Consider the following 22,529-nt stretch of genomic DNA (forward strand, 5'->3'; position numbering starts at 1 on the left):
TCGCCCAAGGGTTACAACCCCAGCGGAAGATCGATATATTGCTTTGTAGACAAGCGGAATCGCAGAGCGACCACCACAAATGTGACATCTATGGTTACAGTGTCCATTGGTAAGGCGATATCTGCAGCTACTGTATGCCGAAGATTACATATGAGTGGACTGTACACCTGGGTACCTCGAGTTTGTCTTCCTCTATCCGTCCAATCAAGAGGGGCACAATTACAGTGGTGCTCGGAACATGTCAACTGGAATGTGTCTGACTGGGGCAATGTCATGTTTACTGATGAGTCAAGATTTTCTCTGGAGCCAGATGACCAGCATATAAGGATATGGTGTGAACAACAAACATGCAATCAGTCCCAAAACATTACCGAACATCACACATTCTGAGGCGGAAGTATTATTGTATAGGCAGAGATTTCATTAGGATACAGCACCGACCTGCAAATCCTTAAACGAGGTTCTTTGACGGCTGTCCGGTATCGAGATGAAGTCCTAGAACCCATTGTGAGATTGTATGCTGCAGCAGTTGGCCCTACTTTTGTTTTAATGGACGATAACACACGTCCCCATTGAGCTGACATTGTCGATGACTACCTAGAGAGTGAAAGGATTGCACGTATGACGTGGCCAGCATATTCGTCCAACATTAATCCCATTGAAAATTATTGGGATGCTCTCGGCCGTGCTGTATCTTCACATTTCCCATCTCCAACCACTCTTATTAAGCTGCAAACTGCTCTACAAGAAGAATGGCGATTGCTTAATTCTGCGGTGGTTGACCACCTAATTGAAAGCATGGTCACACGGTGTAAACTTTGTATACAGATGAGGGGGATCACATACCCTATTAATGTTTTTTTTTTTCCATTTTATGCTGTTTATTTTCACTTTATACATAATTCTGTTTAAGTCTCCATTATGTCATTATCTGATAACTTACAAAAATTTAATATTGTTTTCATTCCTGTATATAATTATTTATTTTGTTTTATGCATAAATATATGTGCTACTTTCCAGCCGAATTTTGTGTCAATCAAAGCAGTATTTGTTGATTTTTTTGCATTTTACATCTTCGTGCTTAACTTTTGGAAGTGAGTGTGTAAGTCGCGAAAAGTTTTGAAGTGCTCTTTTTCTTTTATGTATTATTAAACAGATTAATAATATTAGTATGCATTTTTTGGGGTTATTAATAACATATATCTACTTAAAATTGCGAATTAAACTATAATTATGAGATGATTTTATTGATTATATCTTACCATATGGGCTCGGCTTATGGCGAACGAGTTCACTGCATAGGATTTCTTCATAGCGTCGGTAAAATTGAGGAATATGATACAGGATATTAGGACGGTATACTAACTTAGGTTTCAATATTAATCAAGAATAATTAATTACTGCTCTAATTTTATTTTTAACTGTATAAATACAGAATAAAAATTTCTTTTCATGAGGTTTCCTACTTGAAATGGCTTCAACATTTCAGTATTCGTATTCGGGGGGGGGGAGGCCTAAAAAGTTAATTGTATGCCTAACTAATTATGGCAAAGTACGTAAAGATTATTTGCTTTGGTAGGATACCGTCATCGAGAACTTCGTAAGGAAAATGGCTATTATTATTATTTACGTGTTCTGCCCTAAGACACTATACGGAAGGGAGGAATGCCTTGTGGAGGACCTTCTGAGAGAAACTGGCTTGTATACACATACACACGGCAAAAACCATGAAAACGTCCATGCAGCCAGCCAATACGCGGGATTCGAACCTTCGACCGAACTGCCAGCGTTCAGAAACTTTACCGCTCCGCCCCTGATGGGCCTAAGGAAAATGGCTAGCATTCATATTTCACATGAGAAAAAACCATGAAAATCCCATGCAGTCAATTCGTTCGCCACAAGCCGAACCCATATAGCAGTGGTAGCTCATATAGCAATCAAAGCAGTATTTGTTAATTTTTCTTGCATTTTGCATCTTCGTGCTAAACTTTTGGAAGTGAATGTACATATAGCATCATTAGAGAACACAGAACAGTTACAATCGAAATCTGATTGTCAACCTAGGCATTATTTATAAAAGTTCAAACTAAACTAGCTGTTTCTTCCTCACAAAGAAATGGATATCTGGTATTTGGCAAGAGACTAATCAATACTTTCTTCCTCATACATTCATCTGAATCATTTACACGTCAGCTATTCATCTGAAGGATAGAAAAAGTATATATCCATATTCTTGAAATCAGCACAAAAGGGTTAGACATACCTAAATTTGAGAGCTTCAGTCATTTAAAAAGAATTTTATAGCTTAAGAAATTGATTATTAATTAAATATGGCATATTAGCTTCTTTACTTGAACAAGCATCTACATTTCATGATTTATCCGATTTCTCATTTCTGAGCAACATGAAATCATTTCATTCTAAAACATGGAGAAATATATTTTTTAAGTATTCCCAATTATTCAATTCCAATTTTTTTTTAAAAGGTTTTTAAAAAAGTTTCTGAATGAAAAAACAGTTTAAGGCATTCAGAAAAACACAAAATATATCATTTCTAAAAAGTATGCCGCCAGAAGAAAAAAGAAAAATTTTAGGATTAGGACAATTATTTAAAAATGAATGAAATTTAGAGCAGTTAAATGACCTTTGAGTTTTCCAAAACAATTGGTTAAAACCAAATTTTTATTAATATTTTGTTCTATCATGTATTCAGCTCCACATAAAATGTTGTAAAACTAATATAGTTAAGTAACTTGAAAAAGTTTTTACCTGCAATAACTTTCCTCATTAACACCCTCCCCCCCCCCCGAAAAAAAAACAGAGACGTCGTCATTTTGTACATGAAATTAAATAGTCAAATAGATAATATGTGCATTAATAACTTTGAAATAAGTAACTGTCATATTCAAGTGATGAAATATAGGACTTAATTAATAATCATTTTGAAAACTTAAATGTAATATATATATCATACATAATTACATAAAGAGTATCGCAGTTAAATTTTATATATGCAACACATGTTACAATTTAGATTAAACAGTCAAAAGTCATTAATCCGGACTTGTCGGGACTTCGGCGATTCCGGATTATAGATCATCAATTTAAATCTGGTAAGATGGCATGCAGAAATTATAAAATTAAAAATATGAAACCGTAATTTATGAAATGAAGAACAATTATGATCTAAAGAGTATCAAAATTTACAAAAAAAAAAAAAAAAAAAAAAAAAAAAAAAGCTTAATATTTATTTGCTTACTTTATTAAACATTTCTTTCAATGTAAGTTGTTTAAGTTGCTTCGTTTTTATGTGATAATACATTCTCTTTAATTCTATAAACAGACATAATTTTTTGTTCAGTTACAAAGTTTCGCTGTTCAAGTCCTATAATTGCTGTGTCTACCGACTACTTTGTCAATTGAATTTTTTTCGTTTTTAGTAACCTCTGTCACTTTCTTCGCTATCAGAAGCGAATTATAATGACGAGGAATTTGATTTAAATCATATCAAAGACGGAGTACATCGAGATGAAATACTACATTTAGTAAGGAATCATAAACCAAATAAAATAAAAACATCTGCCCTGAAGATAAGGATAGTGCTGACTGTTCAACTTCCAATTCATGGCAAGCCGCGACGTCCCCCCCCCCCCCGCAGAGCAGCGCGAAATTGATAAACAGATTTCAGAATGGTTAGAGATATGCCTTTATCCATTTTTTGTAGCAATTCCACTTTCTGTTTAATGGACTTCGAAACATACTTTCGCTTTGTAGATCCTTTACATATTAGTAAATATATATCAGAAATTCTATTTGACATAATCGAAAGTTCAAGCTTACTTTTATAAAATTGCTCTAACAGTCTGCCAAAAATAATAAGCCGGATCCAATTCGAAGATTAAGGAACAACACAATCTGCAACATTAACTGAATTAGATAATTTTAGCTTAGCTTATACTGTCCGTTATACATTAAACGCGCACGCGTAAACGTATTATGCGCATGCGCACATGCATATTCGCAGCTGTAAATGTCTTACGCGCATGCGTCAACGTGACGCACGCACAGAAAGTTTGTAGCTTTGAGGTCCGGATTATAGATCATTCCGGATTATGTGTGTCCGAATTAACGACTTTTGACTGTATGCACAGAATATAATGAAAATAAATTTGCTTTTGTGCATCCTTATAGTTTCACTACTTTTTTAACACAGGAAGAAAGATCTCAGTATTAGTTAAAAAAGTAAACTCGAGGTTACAGACACTATTTTTCACAATATTCTGGGTTCCTTTCAAAAAAGTGCTATAAATTTAAAAAAATTTTCTTTATAAAAAAGCACATAAAAATGCAAAAATTAAGCATAATACCTTAGTGAATATACATAGTGGTAGGCCACATTCATCCGATTCAATATCTATGACATTTACTAAATTTTTCGGAGAGTCTGCAGAATCACTCTTTTGGCTCTGAGAATTTGATGCACTCCAACGTCTCACTTCAGAACTATCATCAGTCCGCACTGATGTAGCAGATGGCAATACAGATGATTTGCTTCCACGAAGTGAAGAAACTATGGTTGAAATTCCATCATTAATGGCAGGAATAACACTCCCAATCAACTGTGTTTCCTGTTTTGAATAATTTGAGTCATCCTGAAATTCGAGTGAAGAGTTATCCAACTTGGTTTTGTCATCCCCTTCAAGTAATTCATTGATGGCATGAATCAATTTATCCTCATCATTAACTTTAGTTTCGGTACCTGTAGACGAAGTGATGCTAGTGGCACTAGAACCAATATCAGGTGTAATATGATTGACTTTAACCCAACTGTCAGCTTCAGTATCACTACTGTTTTGACTGGAACCTTTGCTAGAGGTTTCAGAGTCTACAAAGCCTAATTTTTTTGTTGTTAATGACTTAGGTCTAGGAATATTACATTTTAATTCATTAAGATTTTCAGATTTCTCATGTACCTCTTTTTCTTCAGGTATGCTATGTGATATCACAGTTACAGAAGCATTGTTATTGCAATTTGCATCACCACGAATGCTATATGAATCAGATTCGTGCTTAATATTTGAAGAATTCGAACATTGGCTATCTAAATCATTAGCATTACATGTATCATTATTATTGTCCTTATATGATATTTCCATGTAATCATCCTTATCATTGACAGTTAATATAGGAGTGTTTCGAGATGATAATGATGTAGCGGCTTCACTAAGACCTTTCTCAATCATTCCTAGACATTAACAATAAACAAAAGAAGTTAAATATCCCTTTATTTATACCACATAAAAAGAAAATTAAGAACATCAATGCATCATGAATAAATAATGAAAAATTAAAAGATACTAAACGATCAAATTAGAAAAAATTGTATTGATTTTTTTTTTTTTCTTTTCTTTTCTTTACAGTAATAACTTATTTTACACCACTAAAAATCTAAATTGTGGTTTAAAAAACATACAATTTGCTCATGAATGTAGGAATAAAAACAAATCATTCGAAAAAAAGAACTTTCTTCAATTCCAGAAATTAACTGATGAAAAAGAGATTTTCCCATTATTACAACTTATGCGGAAACAAGTGATAAAAAATTGAAGATTTCAAATACTGTTCTTTACAGTAGTACTTATAAACTATAGTCTGCTGACCCCTTGGGGTTGATGAGATTTTGCAAACTCAAATTTTATTAGCCCAAAGGGCATTAGGCCAGAAGGGCTATTAATTTCGTTTTAACAATTTGCATTGAAAACTGTAAATGTTGGTTCACTTTTCAAATTGTTGCCACCAAATATTATTGCACTGTGTTACATTTAAAGTAATTAAATAATGAAAAATCTGCTTAAATGTATGTATGTTTCTTGCATTGTGGTAAAAGAACAGTACCTACAGCCAACAAATTTTAAATAACATAATCTTTTACCGAATATGGGCATCTGGAAGCCTTAATTTGGAATTTGTTTTACGATTGGTTTCATAACTTTAACGAATTTTTGATTAATAAACTCAATGATTTCAAAGTGAGCAGTGCCAACACTAAACGGGAAAAAAAAATTTCATCTCCAGTACGCGAGATTGTCTATCAGAAATTCTAAAGATGCTGCTTTTAAATAATTTGTGATGTGGCTGTTGAATTGAATTTTTAACTGCTGGTTAAAGTGCAAAGAACATTTAATAAATAGAGGTAACACACAAAAGGCTAAAAAAAAGTCCCTTTGGGCATGATGTAAAATCTGAATGCTTTCAGTTTTTTTAAAAATTATTATTTGATTTCATTTTGAAAAATGGAATAAAAATAATTATTGTTGTTAATCATTAGGGGGTCCAGCAAAATGTGTATCATAAAAAAGGGCTTTAACTGTCAAAAAGCTGAAAAATTGCTACTCTAGACTTAAAAAATTCTCAGCGGGAAAAAATTCACAACCATACACCATTCTTTGGATAGAGAGCACTTTTTTTACCTTTAATACGTAAACATTTTACCAACAATACCGATATCTTTCAGAAATTTTCAAAAACTGTTACAAGAATGTTCCATTTTCAGATGAAAAACTAAAAATATTTATTTATTAACACTAGAACAGCGGGCAAATCTTACTTATTGGAACGGCGGTAAGGGGTCATTTTAATGAAAGTACTGAAAGAACCACGGTAAAACAATTTTAAATGCCATACATTGGAACAAATGTGTACTTTATATGTATTTCATAATTTATATTTAATATATCATGATAATTTATTGATTTTTAAAATACTGTAAATGTAGAGTATATGGCGATCAATTGGATCATATTACAATTACTCAAATAATTCATTAATTTGATATAAGAGTTGATTTCAAATAAATAGTTTCACAAATTAAAACTAATGTAACTAAAATAAAACACAATTTATATAATAATATGTTTTATGTATGTAATGCTCGTAACCCAAGAAGGAGTAGGAAAAGCCTAGCCAGCGGAATAATTAGTCCGACGGAGCAGGTGGTTTGTTGAACAGAAGGAGTAATAATAATTTAAAAAAAAGGAGAAAAGAGGAACAAGAAGACAAGGGGGCGAAGAGAACTTTGCACCTTGGTTGTCGGACGGGATGGTCCGATATTTCTTGGCGGAAGGACAGTAGCCATTTCTTTTGTTATGCAGAGATTGTTTTTCTCATCCGGCGGAGACAATGCCAGACTTACCTATTCATGCTTGTACCTATAATGTATAATAATCAAGAACTATTTACTTATTAAAGTTTATTGTTAAACAAACAAAAAAAATGAGTGTCATCTATGCGTCGATCAACAGTAACATGTGTGAAGTAAATGAACCCCACGCTATGGTATAATATGATGATTCTTATCTGTCTCTGCATGACTACAACAGTCAACTACAATGTACTTACTGGGAGAATGATTCACTCTCTAAATCTAGAAACTAGAAATGTTCTCTGATGTTCAGTTATATCATCATATGTATAGCTGAAAGGAATATGCAAAACATTTAGTTTCAATTCTATTTAATATTTAAAATAGTAGAGAATACACATACGTATTAAGGGTTAATACAGTTGATATAAAATAATTTTTAACAATTTTTCCAGTGCATTTTCCACACACAACTTTGGAACAAGATGCACAATATTCTTGAGATTTGCTTCCATCGCATCTCTGTACTTGACACTTTTTTCTCTTTATATGCATTTTATTTTCTTTTCCTTTTTTTTTTTTTTTTCCCCCCTGAAGACTCAGGATGGATTTTTGGGAGTTTTGAAGCCATATGTACCACTCTTAACTCATCTCCTAATTTCAGTAGAAAATCTCTCCTGTTACACTTTTATAAATTATTCATGTGTTCAAAGCTGCGTAATCCAAAATATTGAAAAAGATACATACAGTCCATCGTATACTAACATAACCATACATGGCCATTAACTGAATATTTTTGGCACATCTCATGACAAATATCCACACCATACTTTGTTGCGTTGTAAAATGCTGTTGAATCTGGCAACTTCCTGAGACAGTTTCCAGTTTTTACAATAGAAAGTAATAAGCTCAGTATAAAAACGCTTTTATTTCTTTTGCCTTGATAGATGGTAAGTGTGATATTATCATGTTCCATTATTGTCAATGAATAAAGATTACTACGCATATTTTTTAAAGATATAGGAATTTGTCTTCTGTTCTTTTTCATTGTGCCAACTATAGTTGTATTTTTTTAAATTTTAGTATTTCTGCTAATTTAAAACTAGTAAAATAGTTATCCGTGGTAATATTCCTCCTTTGTTTAAATGTGTGTTTAGACAAATGTAATTGAGGATTTGATGTTTCATCTTTTCCTAGATAAGGAAATCCATTCCAGAGGTATTTAGTATCAATGTCGACAGATAACGAAAATTTTATTCAAAATTTGTCAGGTTTATTAGGCATATATTGTATAAATCTACACCTTTAGATGGGAATAATTGTTCATCAACTGTAATATTTTGTCCTGGCCAGTAGCACATTTTGCAGTTTTCAATAAATTTGCTCCTCATGTCTGATGCAAGAGCAAATTTATCAGTCTGTAATCTAGTAGATCTTTTTGTCTTTTCATTGAACCTTAAAAATCGTTTTATTTGTTTGAATCTATCTCTTTATATAGTTTCTTTGCAAAATGGTATTCCCCGTGCTTCGGACCACAAGGAATATAAATCTAAACCCTTTGATCCTATTACTCCTCGAACATACAATATAGCAACAAAAGCATCTAACTCAGCCAGAGATAACGTCCAGTCTTTATTTCCAAGTTGCCGATGAGCTTCGGATTAAGTACATTTCTTTATATGCAGCAAGATATCATCATCAATAAGAAGCTTGAAACCACTAGACACTTTGTCCTCAGAAACACGACTCTTTGCAAAAGATGTTGGTCCTGCTGGCTTCTTTTAAAACATTATAAGAAGGAACACGGCAGCAGACTGAATTTTTGGAATTTATTTCATTCCATATAGTGTTATCAGGAGCTGTAAAAACAGTTTTGCAAATACCCTGCTCTGTTTTTGCCCGTTTATTTCTGCTGAGTTTGTCTTGATTTACTTCGCTGTCCTCAGATTCACTAACAGTTTGTGTCTGGAATTCCTCTTCAGTTTCTACAGAAAAATTATCAATTTCACCTCCGTCAGACTCATTTTCCGATAGCTCCTGCAACAATTTTTTAATTTCTTCATCTATAAGATCTCTTTTCCACTTATTAGATACATTTTGTAAAAGTAGAAAAATATCAGACTGTGAGAAAATGATAGGGAATATATTTTAGGATATGATTCTCACAGCATAAAGGAAAGGTGATAATGAACTTGACAGCAGAATTCATATGTACTGAAATACTGATTTGGGATTACCAAAAAAACATGTCCTAACTGTTACCACCTGCAGTAAGTAAGCTGAACTAACAAACGGAAAATACATCTGTAAAATAAACTATTTCTGAAAAGAAATGTAAGCATGAAAAACCCTGCATCTACCTTCCTTGCAGTATTTTCTTCATACGAATAGATAATTGCAAACAAGGGAACAACTTATTAGACATTACAAAGTAGTGAGACCATCCAGGTTTTTATCCCTCTGGGAGATAGCATGAATGTAATTGAAAAATCCTTATCAGTGAATGTTCTTGACAATGCCTCGAGCAGAAAGAGGGATAAAAGTAAAGGAGTCAGAATGACCCCCATCTGCCGTTCTAGGAATATATGCCAATATTTCAAAAACTAACAAACTTAACATGCTGAAATTTTTTTTTACAAATATTTGTTATCTATTTAGGAAAAATTAAAAAATTCCAAACGATTTCTTCCAATAAAACAAAAGTAATCAATGGTCAAAATGACCCCTACCGCCGTTCTAGTGTTAAAGAATATATTTAAAATTAAAATATTACTGTGACTGTAATACCAGTAACAAAAACTTTTAACTTTTTCCCTCTAAATTCATACTTTAATTTAAATAACAACAACCTGAAAATTGATACGCCGTTTACAGTGATTAAATGTGAAATACCCTTTTGAGATTAATAACCCATTTAGACTAAAAACACATACATAATACAAAAATTTCAATAATTATCCACTAAAATGAAACATCACATAGTCTCACTCGGAAGTAGGACATTTCCAAGAAGTGGTCACATAGTGTTTAAATAAAGGATAAAAAACTTCCCTTTTATTTAAAATATAATTCTTCATATTTCAAGAAAAAAATTTAGAAAATCACTCTTTTGATATTTTTTATCTCTTGCTTTACAAGAATAAAGAAAGTTTATTTTGGAGTCAATGAAAATTTTAAAATTTTATAACACATACATTTCTGAATATTCAAATTTTAACTTAATCAATGTGCAATGATCAAAGAAATTACAGAAATTTAGAAATTCAAAAGTTTATTTAAAAAAATATACTGTTCTATCAACTGTAAAGCAAAGATCTGCAAGAGATACCACCAAAATATCATTTCATCATTAAATTTAAAATAAAATGTAAATAAAATTTGTGAAAAAAAATCCTTTTGACATGTACATATCTTCATAACTTTCAGTCTAACAAATTCTCTTATTATTGATTCTAAATTTATTTATGTAATATCAAAAACATCACATTCTATTCTATTTACTGCGACACTGTTCTATTTATTCTGAACTATCTAGAAGTGTTTTTATAAAAGAGATGGATAAAGACATAGAGCATTTCAGAATGTTAAATTCACTTAATAGATTGAAGAGAAGGCTGACTGGTATGACAGAAAATTAAACAGAGTTATGCTGACAGATATTTTATTCTGGCATGCAATAAACCTGTTTTAAAGTTAGACCTTTCAGCAGCAGAAGAACTGTAGAAGGTTCAACAAATTCTTCTACAGAAGAACTGTACAAAAACTGAAGAAGATTTTACATTTAAAACTTTAAAACTAGTCCTGGATATTCCGCATATTATTCTGATTCTTGTTACCATAACACTGCCAATATTCATTACGCATGTTATTTTAGGTCACATATTTACAACTGTTATGCATCCATTAAATAAGACTAGATTTTGCTTATGCCTTTCAAAAGAAACAATAAAGTTATCCTAATGTGTAATTTTTGGAGAATTAAGTTTATAAAATTAATAGCTAATTTCAGTAAATAATAATAATTCATTTTAGATGTTCTGTTAAAAGAAGAACTGTATAGTTTCATTGCCCGTAATCAGATGTGGTGGTGCATTTTCACCAGCTGAAAGAAGGACTACACAATTCTGTTTCCTGCAATTGATTGTGGTGGTGCCTTTTCTCCTCTGGGAATGGCTCCATGATTTTGTTCTGGACATTGTGATCTTTTAAATGAGCAATTGTAGTACTGGCCTGAACACAGTACAGTCAAAGGTCTTTAATCCGGACTCGTCAGGACTTCGCCGATTCCGGATTATCAGTTTTTCCAGATTATAGATCATTGGTTTAAATCTGGTAGGATGGCATGCAGAAATTATAAAATTAAAAATATGAAACCATAATTTATGAAATAAAGAGCAATTATGATCTAAAGGGTATCAAAATTCACAAAAAAAACTTAATATTTGTTTATTTTATTAAAAATTTCTTTTAACGCGTGCATGCGTAAAGCATACATTACTCATAGTCGAAATTAGAAAACTGCAACCAGAAAACTATTTGATGTGTATTCATGACAAGGAATTTGATTTAAATCATATCAAAGACGGAGTACATCGAGATGAAATACTACATTTAGTAAGGAATTATAAGCCGAATAAAATAAAAACATCTGCCCTGAAGATAAGGATAGTGCTGACAGTTTAACTTCCAGTTCATTGTGCCCAGTTCATTTCATTCAAGGTATAAGGCAGGCAAGAGAACATTCTTAGGAAAATTGGTAAAAATTCGTTCCAGAATGCTTTCGCTCCCTCTATGGTATAACACGAATTTTTGTAGCCGAATGTCACCAGATGCGTGATTTCATGCCAAAGCAGTGAGCAAAGCAGAGAAGTAAGTACGCATTTAGTAGCAGCAAGAGATAGAGATATAATGCTGATTCTTTGTTAAAACTTTGATATGCGATCGAATAAAAAATTTGCACAATGCTATGCATTACATAAGATGTCATGATAATTGTGGCACTTTAAATTCATATAATTTAAAAACAGTTAACAGCATCAGGATAGGAAGGGTAGAGATAAATTACAATGAGTAAGAGAAAGGGCTATTGCCAAATTAACGTTTGTTTTCATACACTGCATATATATATTAGTAAGTACTCACATATTTTAAGAATGTTTTAATACAAAGGAAGAGTACCAGATTTTATGCTGTGCAGCATTAATCCCTCATAAGGACTGTCTGAGATGGCCATGAACAACATGAACTATGACTATCCATTTGCATCGGGCTTTCCTGCATCAAACTTTTCACACGTTATACTTCAACGCCACCTTCTGCTCCAAGAACTCATTGGCCTAAATTTACTTATAGTGATCCATCTTACCCTCGCTAACGATCTTCTTAGAGTAAACCAAATCCAGATTCATTAGCTGATAGTATGATAAATAACTATGGAAATTCTACAGATCTCTTGGATGCTTCATTTTCATCAGACAACAGCACTTCTTGTAATTCATTTCGTTCTCAAAACTCAAAACTATTATTCTTGCAATGAATCATTTTATTGTTCATCTGAAAGGCCTCCTGGGCAGCGTGCAAACATAGACAATTTTGGTGCAAACATAGACAATTAGTTTCTATTGATCCTACTCCACAATTCACATCATCAAATTACAAAAATTCTATATTTAGTACTTTTTGCTAACAAATTTCTAGTGCGTCTTTGCAGCAATAGATGGTGTCTCATGATTCAATTATGGTTGTTATAGTAACAAATCTTTCAAATATGTGAGTTATGTGTTCTATTCTTTTTTGTTTTTTTATTGTTACAACGCTTAAGAGTGATGTGTGCATAAAATGATGTGTCGACACGTGGACGGCATTTCTTCTATTTCAAAGTGTTATGTAAAATAAATAAGTGATACAGTTTTTTTTTTTTTCCCCTGTCATCTTATTCCTAATCATTTTTTGGTCCGTGCGGCCATAGAAGTGAATCAGCAAGCTGGATATCTGAGATTTATTCAAATTAGCTTCCAATTTCATTTTTGTCAGAGGTGGTGACATCGAAACCAGCAATATACTGGATTAATAATCTCTGCATAGAGTACTTTTGATTCGATTTGCAGATTATGGGTGTGGCATGGTGTAGGGTAGAGACCTCAGCCGTGACCTTCGAGAGGGAGAAGGCCATGACACTTAAAAAACATGGCGGAGCTTTCCGTCCGATGTTATTGTCGGAAAGTCATCTGGATTTTTAAATTTTCGTCGGAAATATAGCTTTATTATGTTGCTTAGTTAATTAAAATAGCTGAAAGATAGGAGGATTTATATACATACACCCTTTTTAAGCTTTTTACAAATATTTTAATTTAGTTAATTAAAATAGCTGAAAGATAGGAGGATTTATATACATACACCCTTTTTAAGCTTTTTACAAATATTTTAATTAACTTTGTGCATAAATATAATTGAAAGAACTGAAACACAAACGAACATTTTACAAAAATTTAAACGCTGATTGAAAATTGCCACTGTCATGATAAATTGGGAAGGGTTCTTAAGATAATAATTAATATTTTACCTAGGCTTAAGTATTAATTTATTCGCGTTTCAGAGCAAAATATATAACCATCAACTTCTATATCTCTAGCATATGTAAATGAAATACTATATACCTTAGCTAATAAATGTGATAAGAAATATTACATACCTAAATCTTATAGCAAAAAAGCCTTCCAACATTCATATTTGAAATGAGATAACCTAACAAACAACACACACTATTTTAAAATATTAAAAAAATGTTTTAAATATTTTTAAATAGTGTACGTTGACATATTTAGTGTATGTGGCAATATTTTAAAAAACACAAACTATACAGTGTTTGAAAGTTACCAGAAAAAAGTATCAGAACTACTTTTTCCAATTAAATAAAAAATCATTTAGTGTTTTTTAAATAGCAAGCTGTTAAAAGTACAATAATTAGTAGCAATGCTGATGATTTTTAACATCATTTCTTTTGATCATATGTAAATATATTTATATACACTTGTTTTAGACAATGACAGGTTCTCACGGCCATTTTATTCATTTTTTCAAATCAATAACATTCCTTTGAGTACTTTCCCTTGTATACTGAGCAGAAATGATTTGAATAATATACACAATAGTAAGAACTGCACATTTAAATCTGCTCTTCATTAAATAGCACACAACAAAAAGTTTTTTCTCATTCATCTTGAATTTTATTGCTATCACAAGCATGTACCAAAACTGACAATGAAAATGGAATGTATTCAAATGTAATAATTAAAAAAAAACATAACTTGCAACATTCCTATTCATACCAAGAGATATACTACAAATTCAAAGAGAAAAATAACAGAACTGTAATTTGCACTTAATGTAAAATTTAATGTTTTTAAAATATAATATGATTTAAAAATGCAATAATTATGGATTACAATATTTAGTAGTAATGCTGATGTTTCTTAGCACCATTTCTTTCTATCATATGCAGGTGTATCTACATATTTTTATTTTCTAAATTTTAGGAAAATGAGAATTACGATTATCATTTATATGCTTATTATTTTTTTTTATTGCCAGTTGTGCGTGTTATTTGTTATTTCATTTCAAATATGAATGTTGGAAGGCTTTTATGTTATAAGATTTAGTATGTATGAAATATTTTTATCACATTTATTATATAGTATTTAATTTACATACGCTGGATTTTTATCACATTTATTATATAGTATTTAATTTATATAGTATTTAATTTACATACGCTGGAGATATAGAAGTTGATGGTTATACATTTTGCTCTGAAATGCGAATAAATTAATAATTGAGCCTAGGTAAAATATTAATTATTATCTTAAGAACCCCTTCTCAATTTATCATGACAGTGGCAATTTTCAATCAGCGTTTAAATTTTTGTAAAATGTTCGTTTGTTCTTAAGTTCTTTCAATTATATTTATGCACAAAGTTAATTAAAATATCTGTAAAAAGCTTAAAAAAGTGTGTATGTATATAAAGCCTTTTTTTCTTTCAGCTATTTTAATTAACTAAGCAACATGATAAAGTTATATTTCCAACGAAAACTAAAAAATCCAGATGACTTTCCAACGATAACATCGGACAGAAAGCTCTGCCATGTTTATTAAGTGTCATGGCCTTCTCCCTCTCGAAGGTCACGCCTCAGCACTGGAATAAGTATGTTCTAATTTTCCCCCTCTTCTTTGCTAAAGTTGTTAGTATAATATATATTGGTATTCATAATGGCTGATTTTTAACCAGTTTTAATTAAAAAGAAAGTTCTAAAAAGCAATATAACAAAGTTTAAAGGGAAGGTAAATTCAAAATTTAGAAGCAGCAGAAATTTTAGAGGTAAAATTGTTCAAAATGAAATTAAATGCCTTTAACAGTGAACTTCGCTTTACCTTTGAGGAAATTTATTTGTTACATCCTGAAAAAGATTGCGATACATTCATTATGGAACGACAAATCATACAAGAAACTTTAGATGAATTATGGATAACTATAAATAAAAAGTTACAGAAACTTTCCAGTGATTCTAATCTATTATCGAAACAAGTTGTGTAGCAAAGGTTAATTCGTCTGACATTCAATTACCAAAATTAGAACGTTCTTCCTTTACGGGGGAAAATATAGAAGAGTGGATTAGTTTCTATGATTATTTTAAGGAAAGTGTAGATAACAATCCGAATATTTCTAAATGTCAGAAGTTTCAATATTTAAAGGTTTCTTGTAAAAAAAAAGGCTCTGTCTATTATTGAGTTTATTCCTATTTCTGATGCTAATTATGATATTGCCTTGCAACTTTTACAGGAACGTTATTCTAATAAAACAGAATTAACTAATGCATTAATCCATAACATGTTTAATTTGTCAAATGTTTCTGATTCAGCTCAAGCTATTTTACATTGAGTTGATGAAGTGAATGAATGTGTACTTTCCTTGAGAATTCTTAAGCTAGAAGTTTCTGATCTTTCTGTTTAATCTGATAACTGAGAAATTAGATAGAAAGATAACATTTTGGTGGAAAAGAGCCTTGGAAAAAAAAAAAAAAAGATGAATTAGGTACTTTAGATAATTTACTTGAGTTTCTAAAAGACCACGCTACAACCCTTCAGAATGGTAGAAACCAATCTAAAGATTTTAGGAAATTTTCTAATTCCAAAATAACTTCTTTCGTGTCGAGTAAAAACAGTTGAACAATTTGCAAAGAAGATAATTCTCTTCACAAATGTGATAGGTTTTTAAACTTAAGCTAAAAAAAAAAAAAAAAAAAAAAAAAAAAATTAAGACACACAAACTTTGTTTTAATTGTTTATCTTTTCAGCCTCATTTGGCAAAATATTATTGTAGTTTACATAAATGTATGACGTGTAAGTTGCCCCATCATACTGTCCTTCGTTTTGATTGAAATCCCAAAACTAGTGAAAATGAGAAACCAAAACAAATGTTCTCACTCTACCCCAGTGCTGAAATGTTCTTACCAAAGAATGAAATTGTTACAAATGCCACATTTATTTAGTTATTCTAAAAGTGAAGCAAAACGTGTTTTACGGTGTACTGCTGTCATTAAAGTTAGTGATTCCAATGGTAAAGTCATCCCTTAAAGGCTTTACTAGACTGTGGCAGTGAAGTAAGCTACATAAGTGAAGAGTGTATCAAAAAACTAAAGTTAGGTAGACTTAACAAAAAAATTGAAGGGTCATGCCTTGTTTCATTCAATACTGTAACAAGTGGAGAAGTGGAATTGGTCTTTACACTCCATTTTGAGTCAAAATCTAAATTTTGAACATATGCATTCGTGATTCCAAAGATAACTTCAAATGTGCCTATCGCTTCCTTCTAAAACTGCAAATCATTTTGATGATCTAGTCATAGCTAATCCTATGTTTTACGAAAGAAAACCTATTGATATTTTGTTAGGTGCAAATGTATTTTTTACTATGCTTAAGGGATACATCATAAAAAGAGAACAATCATTACCCTTTGCAATTTGTTCTCAGTTGGGTTGGATCATATCCAGGAACACTATTACTGATGATTCAAATCTAACTACCACTTATACAGTGAATAATCTTCAATTGAATAAAAACAAATTAGTTGAAAGATTTTGGCCTTTAGATTCCATTCCTGAAGTCAAACATATGCATCTCTAGCTAAGATAAAAAATGTGAAGAATTCTTTAACACAACTGATCAAAATGGTTGTTATGTCATGAAACTTCCATTTAAAGATAACCCCTTCAAGGTTAGGTAATTCTAAAGGTCTTGCTTTACAAAGATTTAAATCTTTAGAGAGAAATCTCTTTAGATCCCCTCTTACATAAGAGATGTATAAACAATTCATGAAGGAATACTTGGATCTTGGGCACATGGAACCAGTTCATAGTACCGAGTCCCCAGGTCAGGCATACATGTGACCCAAGTGTGGCATGTAGTCAGGCATACTACATGCCACATCATGTAATAATTAAGTAATCTAGCTCTACGAGCAAAGTATGTGTGGTTTTTTAATGCTACTAGTAAGTCTTCATTAGGACTATCTCTTAACAACATATTGATGACAGGTCCTAGAATACAACAAGAGCTGTTTCCAGTTTTGATCAAATTCAGATGTTACCTACTAGTTGTCACAGCAGATATCATGAAAATGTTTAGACAAATTCTAGTTAATGAAGAGGATAGAAACGTTCAAAGAATATTTTGGCAGAACAGTTTAAGTGATCCTATTCTAGAATTTTGACTTAATACTGTCACATATGGCACTGCCTCCACTCTATTTGGTTACTTGCTGTTTATACCAACTTGCATACAATGATCAGATTAACTATTGTTTAGCTTCGAAGGCTTTACTTCATAACTTTTTTGTAGATGATTGTTTCGTAGGTGCTCAAAATACTGAAGAGTGCAAAAATCTAAATCAACTCTTGCAAATGTTAGAACGTGGAGGATTTCTTCTGCGTAAATGGTTATCCAACAACTTGCCAGTGTTAGAGAATATATCCAAGGACTTGAGAAATGATTCTGAGGGAATGAAAATTCAAGACAATAGCTCAATCAAAGTTTTAGGAATTAATTGGAACCACCATGAAGAATACTTTAACTTTTCTGTGTCCATTTCTGGGGAAAAGTTTAAATACACCAAAAGAGATATTCTTCCTGATTTAGCGAAAAATTTTGACCCATTGGGTTGGCTTGCTCCTTGTATTATTTATGTCAACGTCTTGATACAAGACATGTAAAATTCCATTTATTGTGGGATGAGCATATTAGTGATGAGATTGCTAACAAATGGAAGAGTTTCCGAAATGATTTACATCTTATTCAACAATTAAAAATACCAAGATTTGTTTTGATTCCTGACATAAACTATATTGATATTTGTGCGTTTTGTGATGCCTCCGAGAAAGGCTACTGTGCAGCAATTTATTTGCGTTCGCTATCACATAATTTGGACATCAGATTCTCATTCTTAACATCAAAAACGAGAGTTGTGCCTCTGATGGTGCAATCACTACCACGATTAGAGTTATGCGCTGCAGTTTTGTTAGTAAACTTATTTATATCAGTTAGTAAATTTAACATTCTAAACCAGTTCGAACATTTAACATTAACATTTAGAACTTCCTATATGTAATGTTTTGGCCTGGACAGATTCAGCCATTAGACTATCCTGGATTTCTGCATAACCATACTGTTGAGTTCCCTTTGTTGCAAACCATGTTGCTAAAATACAGAATACAATTCCTAAAGTAAGGTGAAACCATATCAATGGAAAGATGAACCCAGCCGATTCAGGTACAAAAGGAATGTTTCTAGTCGAATTTCTGAATTGCGAGCGATGGTTCATGGAACCTACTTGGTTATATTCCCAAGATTTTGAAACATGTCCTGACAGCAAACATCTTTGTGCTAATGTAGATTATGAAGGAGTTCGTAGAGAAGAGAGAAAAACGTGCATTTCAGTATCTTGTACAGTAAAGGAAATTGACATTTTTAAACAGTATTCATCTTACACAAAATTACGTCATATAGTTGCTTTACACCTAAGATCCATTTACAACTGTCGAAACTCCACCGAAAATCGTTTGAGAGGTTTTTCTGACAACCGATGAGCTTAGATTAACTACAAAAATGGTGATAAAAAATGTCCAAGAATAATATTTTCTTCAAGAGCTCTCTTGTTTAAAAATATCAAGAGAATTAAAAAAGGTGAGCAGTCGAGCAATACAATTAACTCCCTTTATTGCTGAAGAAGGCGTCATTCAAGTAGATGGTCACTTAAAAAATGCAAACATTCTGGAAAATAGTTACACATCCTATTTTGCTTCCAAAGGAAGGACATGTCACCAATCTCATCGTAAATCATTACCTTGTCAATTATTTACATGCTAGTCAAGTGTTATTGATAAGCACTTTATGAATGCAGTTTTGGATTCTTTCGATGAGAAGTGTAGTGAGAAAGAGAATTCCCAGATGTATTCCTTGCATTAGAAATCGAAGCAAGCCTATGACCCAGATAATGGGTGATTTAGCCTTGTCCAGAGTTCAACCATCAAGAACTTTTGCAGTCACCAGTGTTGATTATGCTGGTCCATATTCAATTAAGTCCCAAGTTGGGAGAAAAGCTAAAACTTTTAAGTGTTACATATCCATTTTTGTGTGTTTCTCAACAAAAGCTGTACACTTGGAGTTAGTCAGTGATCTACCAACTTCAATGTTTTTAGCAGCTCTAAAAAGATTTACTGCCCGACGAGGCAAACCATCTGAAATTTCGAGTGGCTGTGCTACTAACTTCAAAGGTGCTTGTAAGAAACTGAAGGAGATTTACAAAAATGCAGCTCACATCAAGAGAAGTAAGGAAGTATGTAACTCAGTATTAACTCAAAAGGTATAACGTGGTTATTTAATCCTCTGACATATCCTCACTTCGGTGGCTTGTGGGAATCTAAGGTGAAGTCCTTAAAATTCCATCTTAAACGAGTTTTAGGATCCACACTTCTAACTTACGAAGAATTTTTAACAGTGCTTACACAAGTGGAAGCGTGTAGGAATTTTCGTCCTCTATGTGCGATGTCTAGTTATACAAACGATTTTAGTGCGTTGACTCCTGGTCATTTTCTAATTGGAGTCCCTTTGCTTGCCATTCTTGAATCTGACTTGAGAGACGTTAAATCTTCAAGACTTAAATGTCGGTCTTTAGTTCAACAGACAGTACAACATTTTTGGAAATGATGGTGTGCAATGTATTTAACAGCCCTTCAGGAACGTGCTAAGTGATTTCGTGCATCTCCAAATCTAAAATGTAGTGACTTGGTTCAGATCAAAAACAAACAACTGCCTCCAAACCAATGGAAAAACTGGAAGAATTGTCTTAATTTATCCAGGCAACGACAAGAAAGACCTGAGTGGCTACAGTCCATACAGCCACTTGTGATTTCAAACACTGTTACAAAATTGTGTCTTATCCCCTAATCATGACTAACATGAGCTACGAACTATTGATTTTTCTCATATCTTTCAACTTAAATTTTTGTTGAATTTTCAATTAATTTTTTGTTAATGTTATTATGTGTGCTTTAACTATTTCCTTTTTTGAACCTTTAGAAGGCCTCAAGGTCGGGGGTTATGTTTAGTACTTTTTGCTCCTACACAAATTTCTAGTGTATCTTTGCAACAATAGATGGTGCTACTGCCTTATAATTAAATTATGGTTGTTATGGTAACGAATCTTTCAAACATGTGAGTTATGTGTTCTATTCTTTTTTGTTTTTTTATTGTTACAACGCTTAAGAGTGATGTGTGCATAAAATGCTGTGTCGTCACATGGACGGCACTTCTTCTATTTCAAAGTGTTATGTAAAATAAATAAGTGATACAGTCCACTTTCTTTCTGTCACCTTATTCCTACTCATTTACATTTTATGATACAAGATACATAATTTGCCCATAATTACACACAAATACAATCTCCATTGTAAGAAAATTTATCATTAAGTATTAGTAAAAAAAAGAAAAAAAAAAGGGCCTACAAATTAGCTTTCACTCCATCTTGCCCTTCTAGTGCATTTTATCGCCCTTTGTTTGTGCAAGACTTCATCTGTCCAGTCTGTATCATATAGAAATAGTAGGTAAAGAATTAAAGGGTCAAAAATACAAAGGAAATCTGGCCAATGTTATTAAGATCTTTTCCAACACAAGCCTTAAATTTTTCTTTTAAAGATAAAGAAAAATAAGTTTTTCTCGGAGGAGTTGATAAGCGAACACAATTTTGGTATTGCTTCTTGGGTAATATTGCATCTGGCAGTGCACCTGCAGCAACTTCACTCTGCTTTGTGGATTCTCTGGAATTCGCTAGAACACGATTAGCTGCTGATATTGGTAAAGCTGCATCTGATCGAGAATTCAAAGGACTTGGCAACTGCCTTTTCAAAATTTTCAAATCTGCTGGCTTATGTGGTTTGTATAGAGGCTTCAATGTATCAGTACAAGGAATTATCATCTATAGAGCAGACTATTTCGGATTTTTTGATACTGCCAAGAGAGTGCTGACCTGTGGTGAAAAATTCTTTCTCTGAATATGGTGTGATGGCTAATTTTGATGTAGTGGAAGGTAGCATGTCTGTGTTAACTACCAAGAAAACTTGAGATCCATGCATCATTTTGAAAGCCAGTGATGTGATAAAGCTTCCTGCTAGAAGTGTTCTATATGAACAGGCAATACGTGTATTAGACGATAATATTGGTTGTGATATTATAAAGATTGAATCTATGGTCAGAAAGAGACAGAGCTTCTTAAAGCGAATGCAACAATTAGCTGGCCCAAATAGAACTACATTAAAGGCCATAGAACTCGTTACAAACTGCTATGTTCTTGTGCAAGATAATACTGTTACTGCCTTTGGGGCCTTAACAGCATGAATGTAGAGTTGTTGAAGATACAATGAAACATATGCATCCTATATACAACATTAAGGCCCTTATAATAAAAAGAGAACTTAAAAAAGATCCAAAATCAAAAAATAATTAGGAATAAGATGCCAGAAAGAAAGTGGACTGTATCACTTATTTTGTTTTACATAACACTTTGGAATAGAAGAAATGCCGTCCACGTAACAACACAGCATTTTATGCACACATCACTTTAAGCACTGTAACAATAAAAAACAAGAAAGAATAGAACACATAACTCACATATTTGAAAGATTCATTATCATAGCAATCATAATTTAATTATGAGGTGCCATCTATTGTTGCAAAGGCACACTAAAAATTTGTTTGGTTAACAAAAAGTACTAAACAAGGATAATTAAGATACTTTTCAGATTCCCCACAAAATATGAGAGTTCAATTTAAACAGTTCCA

At 32.2% G+C, this 22,529-nt stretch overlaps 1 protein-coding gene and 1 pseudogene across 8 annotated transcripts in view; one reads left to right on the forward strand and one right to left on the reverse strand.

The window, feature by feature from the left end:
* LOC118183214 (late secretory pathway protein AVL9 homolog) overlaps positions 1-22,529 on the reverse strand; it is a 172,651-nt gene that overhangs the window by 86,506 nt on the left and 63,616 nt on the right. For all 8 annotated transcript variants that reach the window (XR_015042726.1, XR_015042727.1, XM_085822404.1 and 5 more), the window contains one exon: positions 4,369-5,246. Coding sequence is in view for 6 of the 8 variants with exons in the window: in XM_085822404.1 (XP_085678530.1) it covers positions 4,369-5,246 (878 nt within the window). In the remaining 2 variants the exon portion in view is untranslated. The remainder of the gene's footprint in view (positions 1-4,368; positions 5,247-22,529) is intronic.
* Positions 18,801-22,194, forward strand: LOC146995964 (KRR1 small subunit processome component homolog pseudogene; annotated as a pseudogene).

This window comes from Stegodyphus dumicola, chromosome 8 (assembly GCF_044657685.1).
Source record: "Stegodyphus dumicola isolate Sdum_Otavi_A_Nest chromosome 8, ASM4465768v1".
In the NCBI taxonomy this organism is placed as follows: Eukaryota; Metazoa; Arthropoda; class Arachnida; order Araneae; family Eresidae; genus Stegodyphus; species Stegodyphus dumicola.